The sequence below is a fragment of the Poeciliopsis prolifica genome, unplaced genomic scaffold (assembly GCF_027474105.1).
Source record: "Poeciliopsis prolifica strain line A6 unplaced genomic scaffold, Auburn_PproV2 SCAFFOLD064, whole genome shotgun sequence".
Classification (NCBI taxonomy): domain Eukaryota; kingdom Metazoa; phylum Chordata; class Actinopteri; order Cyprinodontiformes; family Poeciliidae; genus Poeciliopsis; species Poeciliopsis prolifica.
The window spans coordinates 1,162,926-1,187,126 of record NW_026562439.1 but is presented as its reverse complement, the minus strand read 5'-3'; the positions used below and the strand labels follow the sequence as shown (position 1 = coordinate 1,187,126).

Below are 24,201 nucleotides of genomic sequence, written 5' to 3'. Positions count from 1 at the left end.
ACATTTCATGTGGAAATTTATGTTACATTACTCCCTTAAATAACGTTTTGATTGTATTTATTGTCTCCCCAAGTTTAAAAGAATATGGGACAGAAACTGTGGGATATTTTTATATAGCTATAAAAGCTCCACTGAAAACAGAAAGTGTAAGTCACTCAGCCTTAGAATTTATTCACATTAACAAATCTCTGCAGAATTTATTATTGTGTATTTGTTTTTACAAAACTTACCTCAAATTCCTTGTTTGTGTGTACAAACGTTAAGGCTTGGTGAAAAGGCTGATTGTGATTTATATTCATTATGCCCCACTGTTTCAAGATCCTAACATCACCTCTGTTGTTCTGTTATGACAACATCTCTGGCAAGATTTTTCAGAGTGTCAGCATAAATACAAAAACAAAACCACCTAAGGGGTATTATACAGCGTGAAATACCAATAACATTTACTAAACTTCAATTCTGACTTCGCAACAGCCATAATTTGTCAAAGTAGCAAGCTAACCTTCCATAAACTATACAAACTCCACCTGCCCGGTGCGCCTTTAGCCGCGCCGGCGTGTGAATGGAGCGTGCGCCGTTGAACAGTGAAACGGAAACGGAAAACAGCGGGCCGGTTTGAACGGAAGAACTCGTCGCTGTGGTTACTGCCAGGGGCCGTCCAGGAAAGTTTCATTCGCCTTTAAAGACAGAGGAGAGATTGAGAGCGGATAGAGGATAAATATAAGGGGCATTTTAGCATTGTTTTAAGGCTGTCCGTTGCGATGACGTCACGCTGTTAAACTGTAAATAGGACCGTTAGCAGGCTAACGTTAGCAGAGTTAGCCAACGGAGCGTTGGAGGATGACAAGGAGGGTTTTCTAGTTGCTTATTTTTTATTTTCTTCCGCTGTTGGGTCCAAAATGTGCTCACACGAGAGCAGTCGCGTCCTGCTTCTGGAGGAGGAGGTGAAGAACTTATCAGAGGAGTTAATTCAGTGTCAGGTATGTATACATACACATACATACAAATCTAATGTACTGTCTGCTGTCAAGAAGGAAAAATACATAATTTTGGTTTCTTTTCTATTTTTATTAAACTCATTTCCGCGGTTATTAGAAATGTTTCCAAAGTTTTTATACTTGGAGAAAATTAAACTACTCAATTCAAATATAAAGCACCAATTAACAAATGAATGAAATGTCATTGCATGAAGTTTAATTCATTACTGAAATGAGTTTAAAGTTTTTCCTTCTATCTCTAAGGAAACCCAACTAATTGCATTCAGTAATTAGCTGCAGCAATCCCTGCAGCATGCATGGAGTGACAGTGGAGAGGAAAAACTCCCCGTTAACAGGAAGAAACCTGAAATAACATAACTGACATTATGGTTTATGTATATAAACATGACAAATTCCCCATTAAAATATTTAAATGAACACTTTACATGCCAGCTTTACACAATATATTGAACCTTAGTTTGACGGCACATCCGATACAATTAAAAGCGCTCAAAAGACTAAAGATCACATAGAGTAGTACAGAAAGATTTTTTTTTGTTTAGTCCAAAATTGTGCAAATACCATCAACACAATGGGCTCAATAGAAATACCAAATATTCTCCAAAACCTAGATCAAGCGTCTTCAAAGTAAAGATCTCATTTAGAGCCACAAATGTTAATAATGTTTCATGAAAAAACAACTTAAACTGTAGAAAATATAGGGGTATTTTTTAAAGAACTATAATTTTATTTCTGTTTTAGGTCTTAAAGTACATTTAACATTTACAAAAGAGGATTGATGCATTTTCTTCTCTGGGATGCTGATATTTGTGGAAAATGATTTAAACAAAATAAAAGTGTAGTGATTAGAAAACAATAACAAATATTAGTAATACTTTCATCATTCTTTTCTAGAGATTTTAGGACAGGATTTATTCAGTGGGGTAAAAACTATTAAAAGCAGCTAAAATCTGCATTTTATTGTTTGTCTACATGAAAAAAAATGGTTCTGGACTTCTTGCCAAATTATTAAAGAACCACAGTTTGCAGACTCATGCTCTAGATATTTCTGTAAAAACATCTAGAGCAGTGAAACTTTTGTTTTCACTTTGTGAGGCGGTGATTTAAGGATTCCCTGCATGCTCACCACCAGGTGGTGTCTAATAACAGGAGTGAAGTGACCCAGCATGTCTTCTTCTACAGGTAGACAGACTGGGACATCAGCTGGCCTCCTCACGAGGCCAGCTGATGAATTACAGAAACACACATTTTAATCTCTGTCCTTAATTTCAAGAATCTTGCAGATTCCTTCTGTAATTCACTGGACCAAGTCAGATTTTTCATAAGTGAATCAATGCAGAGTCAGATGCTTTAAAGACAAATATTCTTTACTTTAGTGAGGATATCAGTGCTGCAATACATGTAGATTTATCCCATTACAAGTTTATGTAGAACAACTTTAAATACTTAGACTTCTTGCTGCTTTAAGGAAAATACTTAAGTAATATATTTATGTTTTTTATATAAAATAAATTGAGCAGGAGAAATATTCTGACCTTTTTTTCAGCTTTAACAACTTTATTTACAAGTCTTTGAATATTTTATTATTCATAAAACTGAGAATTTAGATATATTTTAGAAAGTAATTGTCTAATGTAAGCCATTCTAACTTAAAAACACACGTTACATTGTGTTTTGTGGTTTTAGTTTGCTGATTTCTACAGTTTTTCCCTTCCTGTACTTTATATAGAGGAAAATATCAGGTTCTTTGGTAAATTTAGCAAATTTGAATTCAACAGAGACCTTTACCTGCTTCATGCTGAGCTGAAAATGCAGTGAATCAGAAAACATGCTGTTTATTGATGTGTTTACAAACTGAAAAACGTGGGACTTTTCTGTTTTTAAGGATTCAGTGATCACAACATAAAAAAATTCAGATTTTTTTTGGTGTTTCACCAGTTCATTACAGGGCAGAGCTGATGTAGGGAAGATCTGTAGATGTTGAACACTTGTAGATCGATTGATACATCACTATTAAAACCTGCGCAAAACACAGGTTTTGCTGCGTCTGCACTTCTTGTTCACATGCAAAGTGTCTCTTGTGAGAATTTTTAATAACATAGGTCTACATTAAATATAAACACAAACATGATGAGAAAAGTAAATATACAAAATGCCTAGCTGAAAACGCACTACTTCATTCAGTTTCACCTTTATGTCAAAGAAACCAGGTTATAGAAGAGATACGGATAATCCAGCCCAAACCAAACAGAGCAGAAAACAACCTCAGCCTTCATCAGGATGTTTCTTATTATGATCCTTCTGAACCAAAGAAGGAACTTTGGTTCTTTGAGTCTCTGAGATTCCTTTGATTTACACTAATTCAGACAGATTAAGGCCTGGACTTTGATTGGGCCGTTGCAGCTCTGTCATTTGTTTTTTTTGTTGTTGTTGTTGTTATTTTACTTATTTGCTGCTTGAAATTATTTTCTTGCTGGTTTTGACCAGGTTCCAGACAAATTACTCGCTGTCTAGGCCCAAATCATCGCCCTGGAACGATTTGCAGAGATCTGACATAAAGGCTAATAAATACATTCATAAACTCAAAAACAAAGGACATAGTTTCTGGTAATGATAGTTTTTTCCTATTACTTACAGTTTTTATTTATTTTCAGTTCATTTTAATTTCAGTTTTTGTTATTTTGTTAGTTTTAGTAAACTATAGTGACCTGCTTCTGATTGGTGCACAGAAACCAGGTGAAAGAGAAGATCCTTTCTCTTTCACCTGTCTGAACTGTGATGCTGTTCATTCATCTGAGCTGAACTTTGTTGACCTCAGTGCTGCAGCCTTTCGTTTAACTGGCATGGAGACCCTCCATGGTTGGTGGTCTCTTCCAGACAGAGCAGACCATCAGCGATTCTGTTTATCTAATAACGGCCCTAAGATGTGCCGTGTACATTTTTAAATAGTGACATTTGAATACCACTGATGTGTTAAGTCTCGGGCATGACGCGGTTCAGGACGGCCATTAACTACAAAGAGTCTCGTCTGTCAGCCGGCAAACGTTCTGGCTAGAGCCAGCTAATTTTCCTAATACGCGCTGAATCGCAGTGGCTCTCTCTGGTATGTTTAGCCCATGGTGTTCCAGGATTCCAGATTCAGGATGAATAATTCATGCCATCATCAAACACTCATTGAATGTATCTTTAAGCGCGCGTACGGCAGAGGAGGGCGCTTGATGAGGGTCCTCGCTGAACACTTGTCAGCGGAACGGTTAATGGCAGCCAAAGGCCAGGCAGGCGGAGTAAACCAGGCCGCCTAATTTAATCATTAGCTGCGTTCCAGTGTTGATTTAGTGAGAACCCTTCCCTCTACACCCCCACATCGCGGATACATACAGACTCAGAGATCTACATCACAGTCCTTCCTCTTTATGTGTTCAGCTCATGGCCTTATCAAGGTCTGACGCTGCCATTTTACTAAATAATTGATTAGACACTTTTTGAGAAGGGGCTTAAAATTCATGTACTAATTGGAGACCAGTAGAGTCCAGTGGGAGGGATGGCTTTTATCTTCTGATGATGTGAACATAATTTATCACATGATTTTTATATCAAGTCGATTTGGTATAATTCTGTCTTTTAATGCCTAACGTACTTTTTAGATGTCGCTCATTAGACGTAGCGTTGCCTGAAAAATGTTTGGAGAAACCGGGACGACAGTCTGAATTGGAGATGTGTTTCATGACTTTTCTCCCTGACATCAGCTCTGAGTTTGGTAGAAAACACGAGGCGGGCCGCCTCGTTTTGATTCGGATCCCCAGCAGTCATAAATAGTTCATAATGACAAGTGTCAAGTCGCTCCCCGCGAGTCGAAGGTCACATCTCAGCGATGGAGACCGCTGCAAAGAGAGGCGCATGATTAGAGCGGGCAGGCCGGATGAGAAACTGTTTTGTACAAGTTGTTTAAATAATTGATCGACTTCCCTGCTGTCATATGCTAATGCCAATGAGCGTCCTGGTTAATCTTTTATCTTTTATTTTTTTTCCCAGCCAGAAGAGCTCTGATGTGCTGCTGGTTTTTCTTTGACAGGCTGATTAAAGTCGTCATTTAATGTACCGTAATTGGGGTGGGGTATTTATCGCATCGATTATCATTTATTGTAAAAAAAAAAAAAAAAAAGTTCTGTTGTGGTGAGAATTTTGATTTATTATAGATTTCAGATTTCCAAACTGACAGTATGAACAGAAATGTTATTTTTGCTATTTGTCCCCACTGTTTGTTCCACAGGAACATCAATAAATTTAAAAATATGATTATGTTTGGAGTTTGGTCATACAAGTCACACTCTTAATAATGATGTTTGTGTTTGTGGCATTATTAATTCTGTGCAATGCAGTCACAGCAATATAGTTATCTGAAAATAAGTAAAGAGTAGCTTTTTTAACATGATATTTATCATAATCACAATTATGTCACAAAATATAATTCGCGATCCAATTATCAATGAATTGATTTAAAAAATAACCACCAAATCAGCCCGACTCTGTTTTGATGCCAAGGCAAACAGAAAAGACTGAACTGTTGATGTTACAAGTATTTTTTAGCTGCAGATTATTTGCTACAAAGTGTCCACTAAAAGAATGGTGTTGTTACATTTTAGGCAACAAAATGTTTATTTTCTGATTTAAAAATGGAATTTAATTATTATTTTGGCTCCAACTTTTATCTTCATCTTTTTTTTATCTGATCAATTTACAGAATAGTGGATTACTAAAATAATCATTAGTTGCCACCCAAATAATGATATATCTCTCAATAAAAACATAAACACTTGAATTATTTGATTGTTTTGCAGGCAGACAAGGAGTTTGTGTGGTCTCTGTGGAAACGGCTGCAAGTGGCAAATCCGGACTTGACCCAGGCCGTGAGTTTGGTGGTGGAGCGGTGAGTGGCTTCATCTTTCACAGCTCAACGCTGCTCCATCTCACAAGCAACGAAAAACGTGTGTGAAAGTTTTTTTTCTTCCGTTTAAAGCACCTACATGGGTTATGACGGAATCAGGTGCAGATGCTGGTTTAAGCCCTCTTATCCCCGCTCTCCCAGTTCAAACAACGGAAACCTCTTTAATGAAAACGCTTCTCCTCCGCTGCTCTCATGCTGGACAGTTGAAGCATTCCTGCCAAATGCTCGTCTTTACCGGATAAATCGTAAGATGGAGTAAGGCCTCTTTTGCAGGATGGCTAAGCCAGATAAAAAACTGTGGCATGGGAACTGTCGGCGAGCGCAGAGGGGCTTCCTTTATCCTCATCAGGCATATTTGGACAAATAAAGCAGTGCCATGCAGCTGCGTTCACTCCCAGGGAACTTATTCACATTTTGTCATGTTACACTTCATATGAACCAACATGAATTGGAAGAGAAATTTAGTAAGACTTTCAAAATTGTTGAGAAGTAAAAAAATCTGATAAAGGTTTTTACTTGAGTATTTACATAAATCTATGGAAATACACATTTAAATTAAATAAATGCAGACATTTTTTACAACTTTTTGAAAAGCAACAAGCTGATGAATCTGGCAATTAACCAGTGTTTTGAGTGTTACTGTTTTTACTCTAAAAATGCACATCCCTGTTCATTGTGTTGGACTGCCACTGATTCAATTCAATCCAAACATATTTTAACCGTCGAAAAGTAAGATCAAATGTTTCTGTTATTTATATCATCCAAAGCGTTGTCCTCTTTAATCAAACTCCTGTTTGTGTGACTGGAAACTCAGCTTCGTTTGGGGACATGAGCAATGAATGCTGGCTGACTCAAAACCTCAGTCTGGGTTCGCTTGACCCGAACTCTGAAGCAATTTCAATGCTTATGTGAACACCAAGTGCACCGGAGACCGTTCCCAAAGCAGGAAACTGACTGCGTTTGGTTCGTTTAATATACTGTGATGTGAAGGAGAACCACAGCAGCTGAAAATGTAACAGATGTTACCGAACTTTTGGGTGTAAAAACACCCTTAGATCCTTTCTCCAACACACCTAAATCAGAATGTGTGGTTACCTGGCCTCTGCAGGACTGAATGAACTTCAGCCGTTTGACTGCGGTGTGATGGAGACGGGATGCAGGACTGCAGCTCTGAGGCCAGAGTTGGGCCTCCCCAGTGTAGCAGCAGCATGCACAGAGTTCCTCTCATTCCTCTGCCTCTCATTTTCTACTCCACACCCTCTCCAGTTTCCCGTTGCCCCACAGGAAACCCATCAAAGTGCGCCGGTCCTCCAAGACTGCCGGGGGAACATGCACCTAGAGATCGTATGTGTATTGTATAATCTAATGCGCGGGAGGATATTGACATGGTAATTGTGTCGACTCCAGTCAAGCGCCCTTGCCCAGTGGGAGCTGCCATTCATCCCTCCTTCCTCTTACTGTGCGGATCGTGTAGAGTGATTGGTTGGTTGCTCAGGACATGGCGAACACAGCCCCGTGTATGAGGAAGCGCAGCTAGGCCTGCCTGTGCTCGGGCCCCTGCCGGGACAAAAAAACTGTTGTTCCATCGCCGACAAACGGAGAAAGCTGATCACAAGAAAAGGCCTTGGAGATGGAGGTGCAGGAGGAACAACGGATCTGGGAATGAACGGGTTTGTTCCCATTGGTCCAAAGCAGTTGAAACAAACTGGTCCCAAACTGAAGATTTTTCTTCTTTTGGTTCATTCAAAACTCACTAAAAAGGTGATATTTGGATCATCGAAATTCACAAAGTTTTGAGCAACTCCAAAGTCTCACAGTGACGAGAACTAATACAAGTATTTGATAGTAGTTTTTGTTTTAAACAATCTTAAGATGTTGTTTTTGTCTTGACTTTCTTTCACAGTGAGAAGCAGAAAACTGAGATGAAGGACAGAAAAGTGCTGGAGATCCTGCAGTCCAAAGACTTCATGATCCAGGACCTAGAACAGGTACTGGATCATGAAACCAGTACCTGGTTTCATGACCTGCGGCGTCATTTCTTATGCTGAGCAAATGACCAGCCACACGAAAACAGAAGTTTACATAACAAATCACATAAAAAGGCTCCTTTTTTTCTCACTTTCTGAAGTTGAAATGTTTGGCTACAATTTTCACTGAATCAAGGCTTTTTAAAAAATCATGCTAATACAAATCAACCGTGCTTCTTTTTCATAATTATTATAATTTAATTTGGTAGTAAATAGAACGGCAAACATCAGGTGATGTTTACTGAAAAGCAGACTTCAGTAAATAAATAAAACAAGTGTGACTTATTTCTGGTTCTTGTTGATGAAAGTATACACAAAAAGATAATCAGTCTAAAGAAATTAAGAAATCTCATGCTGCTCTGTTTTGTTTGGCATCTGTCTATATCCTTTATTTTTACTTAAATCAGACTAATTTAATTGTTTCATTAGAGTATTGTGTGTTTAATTTACAGTTCAGCAGGGAAAAATGATAAAGATTAATTCGTTTTTGGAATTTTATATAAACAAAATTTTGTGCACTCAGTTTTTTTTTGTTGTTGCATCTTGTCTTAGTCTTTTCATTGAGATTGGAAATCGGACTTCACAGATGTTTTGTTGCGTCTCCCCAGCTGTTTGTCTGCCTGCTGTCTTTTTCCAATCAGCTAATAATTTCCAGTGATAAGGACAGTTGTGTATTCTGCTCTAACGTCATTCCTTCACTGAGGCCGCTGTGTGTCTCTTTCATTAGCGTCCTTCATGGAGGAACGCCATTCATTCTTAATGAGATGGGCTGTAATGGAGTCATCAGCCTGCCTGTGCTTTTTGACATTATTCTCTTTCACAGCCATAACAGTGGCTCATGGGAGCAGGCGCTGAGACTTTATGGAAAACTTTTAGTTTAAAGCAACTTTTGAGATTTATGTCTCTTGGTTCTCTGACATTCATCATCCATCACAGATTTCTTTCCCTCCTCTATGGAGACATGATGGTCCACTGGATCCACATGGGATCTTGAATTGTGACATAATTCGTTTAGATTTTCATTCTTCATTGGGAAATTTCCAACGCTAATCTTTCTCTCCTAGATATTTAGACTTTGGTACCCGTTTTTTTTTCACCTAACTAAGCTCCGCTAAGGTTGAAATTGTTCTCTCCAATTTCATTATCAGCATTTGAATTTATATCCTGCTCTACAGTATAAATCTCTATTAAAGCCCTCTCTCTGCAAGCTAGAAGTAGTAGGGAACTCTAAATCTGCTTTCTTGATATGCGGACGCAGTTTCCCTCAAGATGGCAATTAATTGCATCCCAGAGCCCCGTGTTATTTGAGAAGATGTACCCACAGAAAGCCACGGATTACCACCCGACGCCGAACTTCAGAGGATGCAGTTAGGACGCCATCCTCCTCCCAAAATAATGTCAATGGAACATATAGCATTATTAAGCCGTCTCTGATTTTCTTCTTGTTTTATAACCGCCTCTTCAGCTTTGCGAATTAAACGGTTCTGTTTAGCTCTGTTAGCGCAATGTCGCACACATGAGTGAGAGTTAGCTGTAGAGCTGCACTGATCCGGTTTTTAGGCGCCAATATTGATTCTGACCGGCCAATTTAGATTTTCTTCAGCCCTATTACTCACAAGCACACACACACACACACACACACACACACACACACACACACACACACACACACACACACACACACACACACACACACACACACACACACACACACACACACACACACACACACACACACACACATGTACACACACATGACTATGAAAACCTAAGGCGTGCATTTGTGAACACCCTTAGATCTTGAACTTGATTAATCGATGTCTTACACAAACTAATTTGTATTTTTAGTTTTTATCCATTAATTAAATGTAGAAACACAAACCATAAAAGAAATCTGCTGCCGGTTTCTTGATGGAATTAGAATGTATGAGATTATCTCCATTTCTACTTAAAAGTACATCAGGCTGCTTGTGTCTGGGAGCTTCAGCCTCGATTAATTAAATGATCATTTTTGTTTTTTAGTATTTGACTTGACAACCAGTGGTCAGAGTGGGTTGAGGATAAATTTGAGTGTTTTAATCGGTGGCTGATTATTGCATCATGAGTCAATCTGAATAAAAGAGGAAAAGATGTGAGAATGTTGTACGACTCAGATTTACTTATCTATGCTTCAGTTTATGAGCCAATGCTAGTTTTTCTTTGTTTCGTTGAACTTTTAATTTCACTAACAGCTGATATGAGACTCTCAAAGTTTGATCACCTTAAATTAAAATGCCACATCTTCACCATACAGCAGTATTGTATCATCTAACTTCTTCTAATTGTTTTTATTTAAACAGAAAAGAAAAAGTAATCTTACTGTTGCTGAAGTAATATGAGGCACATTAAAATCATCTTACTTGTGCCTTTTTAATTGGTATTTTGAATAAAGTTGAATAAGAAGAATAAATGATGAAGTTTAAGGTGCTAACTGTATGGAATAGTGTTGCTTTTTGCTGCATGTAACTTCCCAACTGCTTTAAACCAGAGTCTCTTAATCTTTGTGAAGTACTTTAACATATGTCCAAGCTTAAAAAAAAATCAAGAGAAAGTGAAGGAGTTTTCTTTCAGACTCACCCGATGAACATTTCCAGGATCAGAGGATTAATGTCGCAGGAAGATTTACAGCAATTCATCCATGCATTTATCTTTAGTCGCATTTATTACTGCACAGCCCCAGAACGCTGCTGCTGGCGTTCTGACCAAAACCAAGATAAAGCACTTCACCCAGTTCTACAGTCCTTCTACTGGCTCCCTGTCGCTCAGAGGATGGACTTTAAAATACTGCTGCTAGTTTATAAATCACTGAACAGTTTAAAGCTTCCAGACCTCAGAGGTGGGTTCTGGTTCTGGTTCTGCTCTGCATTCCCAGAACCAGAACCAAGCATGGAGAAGCAGCATTCAGCTTCTGTGCACCACAGATCTGGAACAAACTTTTGGAGATCTGCAAAACAGCTGAAACACACAGTTCCTTTAAAACGAGGAACTCAGCTGGCTTTGATTAATAATAACTGGAATATTGATCAATATTTGTAATGATGGGTATTGAGGATTTCGATGATGTCAAAATGTAAAATAACTTGATTGTTTTGTAATTTGTTACAGGTCAAAAAATAAATAAATTTTACATCTTAAACGCGCAAAAAAAACCATCACAAAAACATCAGAGTCACAAGTTGGATAATAAACATCATCATGTCAGTAATGCACATCAAATATGTTGGTCGGTGTTCCAGTTATGATGGTTCAAAGGCAACCCTAGGCTTTTACTCTGCATTTAAATTAAATTTGGCAGTTTTTTGGAAGTTTATTCCAGATTTGTTGTTCACAGAAGACAACATATAGAGTTGTGACATTATTTTGGCTACAATTACTGATCAAATTACGAATGTTTGTGTGTGATAAACCGGTTTTCTGCTGATTGTTTCATTTTCTTATTGACTCAGTTGCCTCCTCTGCTGTATCTTTTTGTCCTCTGTTTCACAGTTTTGCATTCTGCTGTTTTTCTTTTCCTCCGTTTGCTGCAGAAAGTGGCAGGGCAGCAGCAGGAGATTAAGAGGCTGCTGCAGAAGAAGACGGCGCCGGACGAGCAGGATGGCGCTTTAACGAAGGAGATGACAACGCTGCGTGCCGAGTTGGACAACAAGAATCGCCAAGTTGAGGTGAGTAAAACAGATTTCCTGTGGCAGCGCGGGCCCCCAGGACCAAAGTCTCTGTTCGGAGTGTCACTTGAATGCAGCACGAAGCGCCCGGGCCTCTGAATCATTTAGAGGACAGCAAGGATTGTCTCACAGCCTGAAAACACAGAATACTTAACAGCTCAAAGTCTGACTGTGATCGAATAAAGTAACCAAAGAAAAGCCGGGTTTTTACTCGGATATAAATATTTGATGCTTCCTTCAGTTGGGGAAATTGAAAAGCATGCATGCCACGATGTGGCTTCTCCCTAATTATGCTTCTGTGGGACACGGTTATGATTAATTAATAGCGAAGCGGTCCTCACATGGTCTTGGTGGGGTCTCCTGGCGAGATATAGTGGGGGACATCATCAAAGGATACCTGGGCTGAGTCTAATGGGTTTTGTTGCAAACACCGTTCTCATTATAAGCTGTCATTAAAGCTGACAGACTGGCCCTTGTACCCGCATGAGCTGAGCTCCTGCAGCACGTCTCGGCCCATACCAACCAACACCTGGTCACGAGGGTCCAGTCGTACCGCGCAGATGACCTTGACTAATCAGCAGCCCATGCAGGGGCCTCCTGCAGCAAAGCCTCTGCTGTTTATGTATTCATTTCAGACTCAACCCCATGGGCCGCTGCTCCTTTTCTCCCTCTGCAGGGCTTCTTCTCTCTGCTTCAACCGCTACTTTTTCTGTGTTTTTTTCTTTTCCTGCTTTTGTCACTGTTTTTTTTTTTTTTGGCTGCTTTGACCTGCACACACACACATGTTGGTGTTTTTATGTAGGAAATGAGGACGCAGCAGAGAAAAAAGGAAGAGGAGGAGCAGCGGGTGGTGCGCGCTCTGGAGGAAGAGAAAGAGGGATTAAGGTCCCGCTGCGCTGCCCTGAGCGCTGACCTGCAGGAGAAACGGAGGCAGGCCGACAGCCAGCGAGACGAGAGGGACGCCGCCCAGGCCAGACTAAAGGTTCCCAACACAGGGACAAGTCCTCTCCGAAACACGCAGACCTTGAACTTTCTGGTCCCTCACACCCTCAGCTAGTGAACATAACACTATCCTCCTATCAAAGTATAGATATAAATATGCAGGGAGCGCTTTCAGACAGGTGGAAAAATATGTTTTAGCATGGAGGAGATGGTTTCTCCTGGGTTTGAGGTGAAAAATGATCTGAGTTAACCTCAGATTTTATCAACCTGCTCTGGTTCTTGAGTTTATGCTGTTGTTTCAGCATAAACTGAAACAACAGTTTATGCTGTTAAATTAAAGAATTTAAAAAGTAAGGAATTAAAAGTTTTACATTTGTTCATGCAGCTTGTTGCTTAAATACAAATATTTAATTTCTTTGAAACAGAATAAGTTTAATCTGGTGAGGATTTACAACTAAATCCATCAACATATGTAGTTGAAACCAGATTAACAATGTATAAAGTGACACATTTAGTTTTTTCTGCACTGTCTGAAATTAAATCAAACAAAACTCTTCAGTTTTATGTTTTTCTCCTCTTATTTTTTCTTTTAAACTTTTTTCCTCTTTATTTCTCTCTTTACTTGTAGACTTTTACCCCTTTGTTCAGCCATCATATTGTTCAATAAAAGACTTAAAAACTTTACTCAACTTGTAGAAACCCTAATTACGGATAGATTATGTAACAGATACAAAAAGTGTGCTAATAACTATCAGGTTTCTAAGTTGGAAAAAGTTTTTAAAATGCATTTTTCTCTCCTCCACCAGGCTCTGGAGAAGGAGCTGCAGTGTGTTTGTCAGGAGCTTCCTAAAGTGAAGGCGCAAAGCGCCGTTTTGGCTGCAAAGCTTTCTTCCAAAGAGACGGAGTTAGTTGAAAAACAAGATCGACTTGAGCAAATACAGTGAGTTGAAATCGGCTGAAAAAAACCGTCTGATGTTGTGAACCAAGGCGCCACTAGAGGTAGTCTGATGGGTAATTTTATCAGGTAAAGTAGGTGTAGTGTAAATGGAGCATATATGCTGTGAGGTTTGGGGGTGACACACATTCCTTCATCTCCGGCTCACCTAAAGCCATTTGATAAGCCCTGCATAGTGGATGTACTTTAAAGGAGGGAAGAAGGGAAACAGGGCAGGCTTTCACTAAGCTTTAGTCGATATTATAGAAACTGACAGAACTGTAGGAGCTTTAATGGTAATCTCTGTCTTTTTTTTCTTTTCACTGCTTCTCAGTTTTAATGCCAGAGGCACCCTGACATGTCAGTCACATTCTGGTGTTTGCATGAGGCATGAGGTCTTCTGCTGACCTCATTAGTATCCAGAATGATTCACAGCTCATCAGCGGTGCTGCGTGAAGAAACCCAAGGACTGCTATAAAAACATATTCACATATGTTATCAAATTTGTCTCTTACTCTGAATTATGTTTTAAATCAATAAGCAAGAAACCAATGTTAAGTTTAATAAACGTTTAACTCATTAAGACGGTTTTATACATTTAGGGCCTCAAAAAGTTTGAGAGAAGTTGAAAAAAATCAAATATCTAAATGTTTTTAGAAATGTAATTTTATTAAAATGTAAGTAAAAGTAATTTATTGAAGATGGAGGATAGAAATTGCCTTTCTTCTCCTAAAGAGGGGAAATTCAGGGAAACGTGACTTTCCCCTCTTTCTGTCCTTCTCTCTTGCTGGCTGCCAGTTAAAGTCATAAAGTCTTGCTGAAATGGAAAAGTTTCTGACAAGAAAAAGACAGAAGGAATGTTCCTGCTGCTAAAAACTAAACTGTGGAGATTAAATCAAATTTCATGGAGTTACTATGCAACTATTACATACAGTATATTGTATGATAAAGTTTATCTGATAATATATTCAACAACATATTATTTCCTGATAAAAATGATCCACTGCAGAACTCCTCACCAACTAAAATCAGAAGGGATGAGGAAACATTTATGCTCATTAAATGTAATAATTGAATAGTAAATAAAAGTGAGAAGACAAAGTAACATTTTATATTCTTTACATTTTCAGTAGTCTGTGGGCCAATGCTGTTTGGGGGCCATCATGTGATTAAAGATTGAGAATTCCTGCATTAAGTTGCAAACCTTGACCTGTAACTCCTGCATGAAGCAGGCAGAGGTAACATTAGTGATCCAGTTTGACGGTGTGACGTTTTGTGTCTGCAGGCGTGATTTTGCTGAAGTCCAGGGTCTGTACAAACAAAGCACGGCGCACGCAGCTGAACAGAGCCACCTGATCAAGCAGCTCGAGGGACTCAACCTGGACACCCAGAGGGTCCTGAGGAACCAGGAGGAGGCGCACACGGCCGACGCCACTTCCTACCAAGGGGTATTCACACCCCTCTGACTTTCTATGCAACCTCCAATTACATCCGAATATGATTTAATGAGAATACGGTTTGTACTTAAATATCCTGATCATAAATTTGACGAACTTTCAGGATGGCTGTGCTGAAATATGAACCCGTTTTCAGTTCTCATTATCTTGTTTTTGTTGTAAGGAGTGCCTGTGATGCAGAAATTTGTAGGGTTTTTTTTTGAGAATGTTGTATTCCATCTGATGGGATCATCGTGTTTCTTCATCTCAGAGATTTGACCTTACAATGAAACCATCTTCCACAGCATCCAGCTCTCATTTATCTCCACAGAGTCAGTGTGGCATATTTCACCATGCAGCAGAACTCTGTAGGAATAATACCTCCGTTTAGCTGAAAATAACATAATTTTGAGTGTTTTACATGCCTTAGTAAAACACTGCTACTTCATCATTGCAACACTGCAATCATTTAGCAGAAGAGGTAACTTTGGATCAACAGGAAAGTTAATATTTATTAACTTAGATATTTTATATAACTTCTCGAAAATGAAAATCCCACAAAGGGAGCTATAAAGTTTCAACTGTACCAAATGGACAAAATGTACAATATGGCCCCATTAAGCCGAGATCAGAACATTTTGTTTCAGCTCTTAGGATTCTCATGTGCTGGATAGGCCTATCGCAATGAGCAATAAATCAGTTAATCATAATAAATTAGAACAAGCTCAATAGTTTCCATTTGATTTATCTTTTCTCTCTTTCTACCTAGATTACTAAAGTCTTCAGTCTGGCTCTTTGGTCTCAGTTAGCTCTTTTTATTGTTTACAGAGACTTCATCATTCATTTTATTTGTTATTTTTGTCGTTTTGTTTGTTTGAATATTTAAAATGTCTTCCAGTTGCATTGTTCAATGTTCCAGCAATATTGTTTATTGTGACTTGCCTGGTCCTGGGTGACTGGTTTAAGACTGGTTTCTCTAGTCGGCCATTTTAACAGCCCAGTACCTGCTGCCTGCATCACTAGGACGCCGTTTAGCGCAGTCTTTCTCTGTTTTATGTGTTTCAATCCTCGATTCTCCAGATTTTACCTCATGTATCAGTTAGTACCAGAAGTAAAATACAACCTGGCCCATAATAAATGTCAACTTTTATGTAACATCTGATCACTGACGGTCCGTTGTCTCCTATTTCCTGTTTGCTGCCAGCTGTACAAAGAGCTGAGTCAGTGCTACCAGGCTTTGGTGTCCAGCGAGGCTAAACTGCGGCAGAGTCACCAGGAGCTCAGCACCCAGGTGGTCCAGAAAGACGAGCAGATCTCCGAACTGCAGGCTCAGCTGCAGAAACAACAGGAACAGATCCAGCTGCTGCAGCAGCACATGCAGCCTGCAGCTCTCTCACCAAACAGACAAACCAACTTCAAGGTAAATTCCCGGCTGACTGTTTATTGTCTCCCTCACAAACATCATCAGCTAGACACAGGGGAGGGCATTTATCAGATCGTTCATCATTTATCGGGAACATTTCTTTCAAGATAAGATTTTTGATATATCGTCACAATAAATTTTAGCTAATGTTTTAAAAACATATTTTTTTACATTTTCTCCACTTTTTTCTATGAGAGTGTCCATATTAAAGAAAATTGATTCTCTAGAGAATCACAATTCTTTGTCATAGCAATTCTGAATTAATTTAAAATGCTCAAAAATCAATTCTGGTCTTCTTAATGTTTTTGGTAAAATTATATTTTGAATAATTGTTGATATTCTATTATTTAAGAAAAGCCCAGGCAGGTATGAAGCAGGATTTATGCTAAATGAGCAAAATATTTCAAAGGTTGATGGTTTCTTACATATTTTGTATGTAAATGAATATTCTTTGCAAAGGTGTTCTCTGGCTAAATGTTTGGGAATCTAATAAACAGTTTTATTGTCAGATCATCCAGGTTTCTGGCGTCTGAACCGGGTGTAAGGTGGATTAGCGTGTACTGTTAGAACCGACTCACCCAGCATGGCTTGTAGTGGTGGTCCATGACTCAGAATCATCTTTTGATATTACACTGGTTCACCCTTGATCTCTCCGTCTCCCTTTGCACCGTCGTCTTTTATGTCAGTTATCTGATCCTCTCTCCCTCTCAGACCCAAACACACACCGACTCTCTGATTTACCTACTTTATCAATCTTCTTTATCTCAAACCACCCAAGTAACTTAAAGTCCTTTTAACGTGCTCTGGTCAGAAAAGACGTGCAGAAAAGAGGTGGAGAGGTGATTTAATTGGAGGCCAGTAATGTTCTTGAAGATGATGTTAGAGTTACAATTCTACATCTGTCAGTCAGCGGGAGTTTGACTTCAGTTCAGCACCTTTGAACAGTCACCCTGAGGCGATAGAGGCCTTTAATAGCGTTTAATGATATGGAGATCGGCGCACCTGCTTTAGCAACACTGCTGTTATACTTTGACAGTTTGGGAGGGTTTCTTATCCTTTATCTAAAGTTTCGGTGCAACGAAGACACTAGCTTCACTTGCCGCAGTAGTCACTACAGTGGGAGGAGTCAGGATTACTAATGCCAAATCAGAAATACTTTATTTCCCACTCATATCATTCAAACATTTTTTAGGGCCATTGTGGATGGCGGTAAGTTTGTCGCAATAATCAATTGCATGATAAATTGTCATACCTCATTTGTATTTAAAGAGATGGCACCAAAACCACACACGTCAGATCGGGGTTAAAAGAGGGTCCAGACCAAAGCATTGCAGTTCAACTTCATGCAGACCAAAACTGAATGATCTGAATATGAAAATTAGCTCATGCTTATTCCAGCAAAGTAGTGGAGTAATCAATAAACTGAAGCTTATGTGGTACAAATTTTGCATGAGATTGTCCACGTCAGATTTGTGTGTACCGTTAAATGCTAGCTAACACTTATTTAATGCACAAAACGGAGAGGATGCAGTCAGAAATGACTAAAAAAAACCTCAAGTCAAAATCAAGAATCTTCATGAAAAACTGCAACATCTAAACATTGCTACCAATGACAACAGAGCACAATTTCTGATTATTTTACTTATTTTTAATTTTTTTTGCATAGTTTTCATAAGTATAAACAGAGTTAGGGTAAAGACCACACACGTAGCTTTCTGAAGACTGCAGTTTGCAGAAGTCGTCGCCTAATCTGCTCTAACTTGATTCAGTTTGAACCTATCTCAGCTAAAGATAACATTTTCCAGGAGTCGTGCAATATCTCTCCCTCCACAGACAGTAATTATTTAATTTGATCATCGGTTGATATTTCCTGAAATTGCTGCCCCCAGACTGTGGAAGTCAAAAGATATCAGCTCAAATGTTAAGTGAGTTACAATCACCGTATCTCACTTAACCCGGTTAATTAAACCCGCAGTAAAGTCTAAATGGTTCATTTAGTCAGTAATTAAATACAGTTCTGCAGCATTCCCTCAGTAATTAATACTACAGTACATTTAGAGGAGATGCAGATAGTGCTCTGTGTGTGGATGTGTGTATGAATGGTGGGTAAGCTTGGGCATACATATATGTTAGTACAACAGGTTTCCAGGGAAGCTAATTTGGTCTCATTAGCACCTTTACTCTGATACCTCTAAATAAAATCTAGTCAATCCCAGATTCTGTGATCATGGAATCTCAGCAGATCACCACATTTTTTTGCACTTTAAACTTTGCACTTCACTTCAACATTTGGGTTAAGTGATTCTAATTCCCATCTGCAGGTGGCAGTATTTTTTACTTTTACTATGCTGCTGCCTCAGCCTCCCTTGACATTAAGTTGTAATCCACAGTAGATAAGGCAAGGAACAAAAAGCACAAGTTCTTTAAAGAATGAAAATATTTGTCCTCAGCCTTTCTGCTTATTTTCTCATGTTTTTTCTTTTATATGTTGGTATAGGGAAAAATATTGCACAATTCCTTGAAATATTTCTGAAGTAGCATCACAAAATCAGTCATTTTCACTTCAAACATAAAATCACAAAAGCAGTTGCAATTAGTGCAACCAGTAGCCTTCAGAAGGCATCGAGATGGCATTGAGAACACGACTATGATGCATGGTGGTGGGCGCATCATGTTCTGATTGGCATCTCAAAATCTCGACTAATAGCTGAACTATGACCCCCAATCCCAGAGAAGTTGAAAAGGAGGCTTTATGGATGCAGAACAGTGAGAGTTGGAGGAAGCTCAACCATCTCTTCCATCCATCAAAATCCATCCAAACAATCCTGGCGCGCTGGCTCGATTCTTTCATGCGTGTTTGAGAATTCATTTAATTTCCATGGCAACTATTCAGCTTTGCGAAACGTCTGGTTGGACTTAGCTCCACTTTTGAGGCATAACTCCACCTCTGAGCTGCAGTTTTTCTGTCTCACAGAGCAGACCTCGGCCACTCGGCTCCTTCAGACTAGCCAGCACCAATTAGCAAACACCTGTTGCAACTGATCTTCTGCTGAGCTCATTATAGGAGCTACTTCTCAGTCTAATGCTGGTTGCTTAAGGGTTAATAGAGGAGCCATATTGTGATGACTTTGTGACGGTGGAGTTTCAGAAAGAGCAGGAATTTATAAGGAGACTGGGGCCAAATTTCAAGACATTAAAATACTCCTTCAGATAAGTCTGTGGGTGTAGCATGACCAGTTGACGGGGTTTGAATCTTGTAACGGACTGTTTGAGTTGGCCACCTTATTCACACAGTGTTGTGATTTAAAATGAATTACCAGCCGACCTCTTATCTGGTCTTCAGCAGGTAACAATTTTCTTCTCTATGTTTTTGTTGTAAAACAAATTTTTGTAATAAATTAGTTAAAATATCTAGTTCATAATTGTGAGCTAGTAACAGTTTAGACATGCTGTCAGCCTGATTTAGATTTTTTGTTTTTTTTCTGTTTTACTTCCATCAAAGCAAACATATCAGGTATGCCAAGGTACAGCTCTGAGTCTGGAAGGCTTTCTGTTTCCCTCCCTGTAATTTCACTGACAGATTGTATGCATGCCGGCCCGGGTCCGTACGGGCGCCCGTCTCACTAAAGGTGCGTCTATCCGAGCGCATAATCCCAGATTCTTTCACAACTTCCCTGCGAACACCTGTTAAATTTCCAATGCTAAGGTTGTTAGGGCAGATTCCATTTTAATTTTAAATGTTTTCGGCGAGAGTTACATTGGAGGTGATCAAAGTGGTGATCACAACAGGAGCACAGGCGGGAGACGCAGTGCTCATTTAAATATGCACCAGAGCGACTGCTTTGAACACCCCTCCCACAGTAAAACCGGCGGAGGAGGAGGAGGGTGAGGGAGAGGAAGAACACCCGTTGTGGATTATATTTACATGTTGTGCACAGATATTGCCTGTCTTTTTTGTTTTTTAATTATACTGTTAAAAAAAACTTTAATCAGACTAGCAACACTTAAAGTTCTGCTGAAACAAAGAGGGCTGTGTAAAGACATTAAGGGGGCATGATAAAAATAAAAAGGATGGGTGGCCTGAATGAACAGTTCCTAACTGCCTCCCAAACTGCATCAAAATTATTTACAGTTGTCTGATTCTTGGCTGCTAACAGGTCTGAGCTGTGATTAAAGACGAACATTAGAATCCATTACAGACCTTGGGCCTTTTGGATGTAGCACCAGGCTGAATGAGCGCTACGCTGGTAATAGGGTGGGCAGTCGTTCAAATCTCTCCGAGGTTCTCACCATTCCTGCAACAGGAAATACAGCAGGCATGTTCACCAAGAAAACTAGCTTCTACAAATCATTTCTTACCCAATTACAATTTTATTATTGTTTCAAAAATGCTTTATGAAGTCTTAATATAGGTAGGATTGGATGGTCCACACAGGTTTTGACTAGCCAATAATAATTTCAAGGTTTCTCTGATGTGTGATGAGATGGTTCTTACTTCCTTTGAAAGACGATAAGACAAACAGATTCATTTTTATTACGACTAGTTTAATTCACCAATAAATTAAATAAGAATTATAAATCCATAAAAAAAGGTACTGTGATATAAATTATGTATACAGCAGAAAATAAATACTAATGCTTAAATGTGAAACCAATCTTATCTTCCAATCTTATCTGCCTCCGTAAAAGTCTGAAAATCAGCCACTGTCTCCTTAGGTAGCCAACATCAAACTAGAGTCATTTAACGTCACTTGATAAGAGCTTCACTGAGTGGTGTGATTTAAACAAATGACAAATTTGGAGTTACATTCGGCCATCTTGGATTTTCTCTTTCGAGAGTTGCGGAAACCACTTTGAAAGGCAACTGTAAGCACTTGGGAAGTAGGAATGCACCATATATCATCACTAATATCGGTGACGGCTGATATCAGTAATTTTTTAATATATAAAATACCAATATTTATTTTAACTTGTCTGTTCCTTTTTTTGCAAAGATGTCAAAACTGTATCGAAATATATATAATATGGGTAAACATTGGTTTTCGGCCATAACAACATTATTAATATTGATATCTATCGGTCCAAATTTTCATATTTGTGTCTCTCTATGGGGAAATGCATAAAAACTGCGTCATCGAAGTGCTGTGGTGGCGCAGGGGTGGAGCACAACCCACACATGGAGGCCTTAGTCCTCAACACGGCTGTCGCAGGTTCGATTCTGTCAGTTCACTATCATCTAAAGACCACTAGAGCCAATAAAACCTGTTAAATAAACAAAACTGGGTTTTACAGTGCATCTTACAAAACTTTACAGACATAGGAGATTGGAATCAGCACAAAAACATCAACAAAACAAAACTACTTTTTTTTTCTCTAAAGAATATGATTGTAATCATCTCATTAATATATTGTATCTGCTTTAATGAATAATTAGAACCGGATAATGGTTCTAATTAATAATATACATTAATCATACTTTATGTTGCACAGATTTAACTAGTGTTCATTTATTTTTATCAGTGTGTAATCTTGTATGAACTCCCGGTTTCAGTAAATAACGTGATGAACAGAAGTTTAGGTGTGTTTTAAGCTGGGCCTTCGTCCAGAGCAGGAGACACACTAACAGCGCTGATGCCAGCGGTGTGTTTTACAAACTCAACAGCTCTCATTAGATGAGAGCCTCCGTGTAGCACAGGCCGCCTCATTAATGAAGCACAGCCATGTGCTGCCGCCGCCGCCGCAGAGCGCCGCGCTCACTCGTTAAAGCAAAGCCGAGCGGGTCAAACAAACTGCGTGGGAGGACTCCGGGCTGCGTACACACAGAAAACATCCAACGCCCCGCGTGCTGTCCCTTCCCACCACGCAACCGGTTAACGCCGACGCTCATACATTTATTCACATGCACATTCTTTGAAGAAACACCAGCATGAATATGAAGTGCAGTGGGTCTGGTCGGGAGCAGGAACCCCGTCGCCCTCACTCCTCAGGTCCATCCGATCTCTACTGTCACTCCGCTCATTTCTGCAGAGCTGATGGAGCAAATGTGTGTGTGTGTGTGCGTGCGTGTGTGTGTGTGCGGTGCAGGGAGATGGGTTTACCTCCTGATTATAGCTGCTCCATAATTAACAGTGATCAGATTTGTTTTGTGGCATAAATGGTGCATGTGTAGAACATTAGGCCTGGCAAGTCTCATTTCGGATTCAGCTCAGGGGCTCGGCAGCAGACGGGTCACGAGCTTCAGGGAGCACAATCACCAGCCTCGCTCCATATGGTCTCGCTTGCCGCAGCCTCACCAGCGAGGGCCGCGAGTGCCAGACAAGATCCCCCAAGAACCTAATCGTGTTCAGTAATTACCGAGACCGGCGTTTTCTCTCACACTCATCCTCCTCTTCAGTCCTTTTTTTCCGCCTTGCACCTGCATATTCTCTTCTTTTCCTTTCAATCACATCATCTCCCCTGTCTGATAGTTGGATTGTGTTTGTATTTTCCCTTTTTATGTCTCTCCCTCCCCCACTTCCTCAGTTAAGTTTCAAAATCAGCACGTGAAGAAAGATTGACTGAGGAAAAGTCAGACACTCCCACATTAGTTAATTTCTAAATTGCTTTATGTGGCTGATGCTGAAAAAAACCCACTTGGTCCTGCTGCCTGCCTGGAAATTATAAATAATTGTAACAGATGCGCCAATATGGCCGGCCTCCAATAAACGAGGCCCAAGATAATTTGACCAGCCCCCTTTGACAGGCCAATTTAATAAAACATGAACAAAATCTTCCTCACTAATAATTTATCATCCCCTCTCCTCCCATTTGGTTAAAGTTGATTACCCTGGCAGTTAACAAGGTCACGCCCAGATGCCAGGTTTCTGATAATACAATAAGGACTTGTTGGAGGGAAAAGGTGATGACATCCTGCACAGCTTTCTTCACGACCAACTATAGCACGTTATGAATGCTTTTGTTTGTCTATAAACTTACATTTTCGTTTATGGCTGTCACACTTTTTTTTTTTAATCAAACGCTGAAGAAAAAAACAGATGTTAATATTTCTAGATGATGGCGTACGGACTCTATTTACATGAATAAACGTAGAAAAATGTTTTAAAAAATCAACAAACTTTGTCAAACATTAACGTAGAATAAAAATTTGTAAAACTGGTTAGATTTTTTTGTAACCAAATTGAGCAGCATGGTGGTGCAGTCGCAGCAATAAACTCTGGTGAAGGTGCTCTCAACAGACTGTGAAAGTTGCACACCTACTTGTGGCTGACAGGCAGCAGTTTTTACTCAACCTGGAAGTAGCTAGCTTAGAAAGCAATCCATAGCATTTCCCCGTTGACATGTTTGTTGATTTAATCAAATTGACTTTGCCTGAATTTACGGGTCATAAAATTATGCCATAAATGTTGTTTCCTCTTACACCAGAGGAGACTTACAAGTGTACAAAAGTCTAGATGCAAACCAGTTTTTTGTTGCTGTCTGGGTCACCAGATAGTGGAAGTGGAGTAGTTGAAGTGAAATGTCGACGTTACTGTCCGAACAAATTTCAGCATAAAACATGTCCACAGGTTTCTGACCAATCACACACTTTGGACAGAGCTCTGTGAAATAGTGTGATCCAAGAAGAGGAGGAGAACACCTCCCTACAGACCAAATGGCACAATTTTCATCACCTGATTACATCAATGAGAGCTTTTGGTGACGCTTCAGGTGAAATTTGGGAGGACGTTTAGGGCATGGCGTATACGGGAGTGAGAAAAACACAGATTTCACTCACCAGCATTTATTGCAAAACCTC

At 39.5% G+C, this 24,201-nt stretch overlaps 1 protein-coding gene across 2 annotated transcripts in view; it reads left to right on the top strand.

Moving 5' to 3' along the window:
* The first annotated feature begins 593 nt into the window (after positions 1-593).
* cntln (centlein, centrosomal protein) overlaps positions 594-24,201 on the top strand; it is a 100,991-nt gene continuing 77,383 nt past the window's right edge. For both annotated transcript variants that reach the window (XM_055019925.1, XM_055019926.1), the window contains exons 1-8: positions 594-980; positions 5,837-5,925; positions 7,847-7,931; positions 11,537-11,671; positions 12,474-12,653; positions 13,420-13,553; positions 14,833-14,995; positions 16,188-16,403. In XM_055019925.1, the coding sequence (XP_054875900.1) occupies positions 900-980; positions 5,837-5,925; positions 7,847-7,931; positions 11,537-11,671; positions 12,474-12,653; positions 13,420-13,553; positions 14,833-14,995; positions 16,188-16,403 (1,083 nt within the window). In that variant the 5' untranslated portion in view covers positions 594-899. The remainder of the gene's footprint in view (positions 981-5,836; positions 5,926-7,846; positions 7,932-11,536; positions 11,672-12,473; positions 12,654-13,419; positions 13,554-14,832; positions 14,996-16,187; positions 16,404-24,201) is intronic.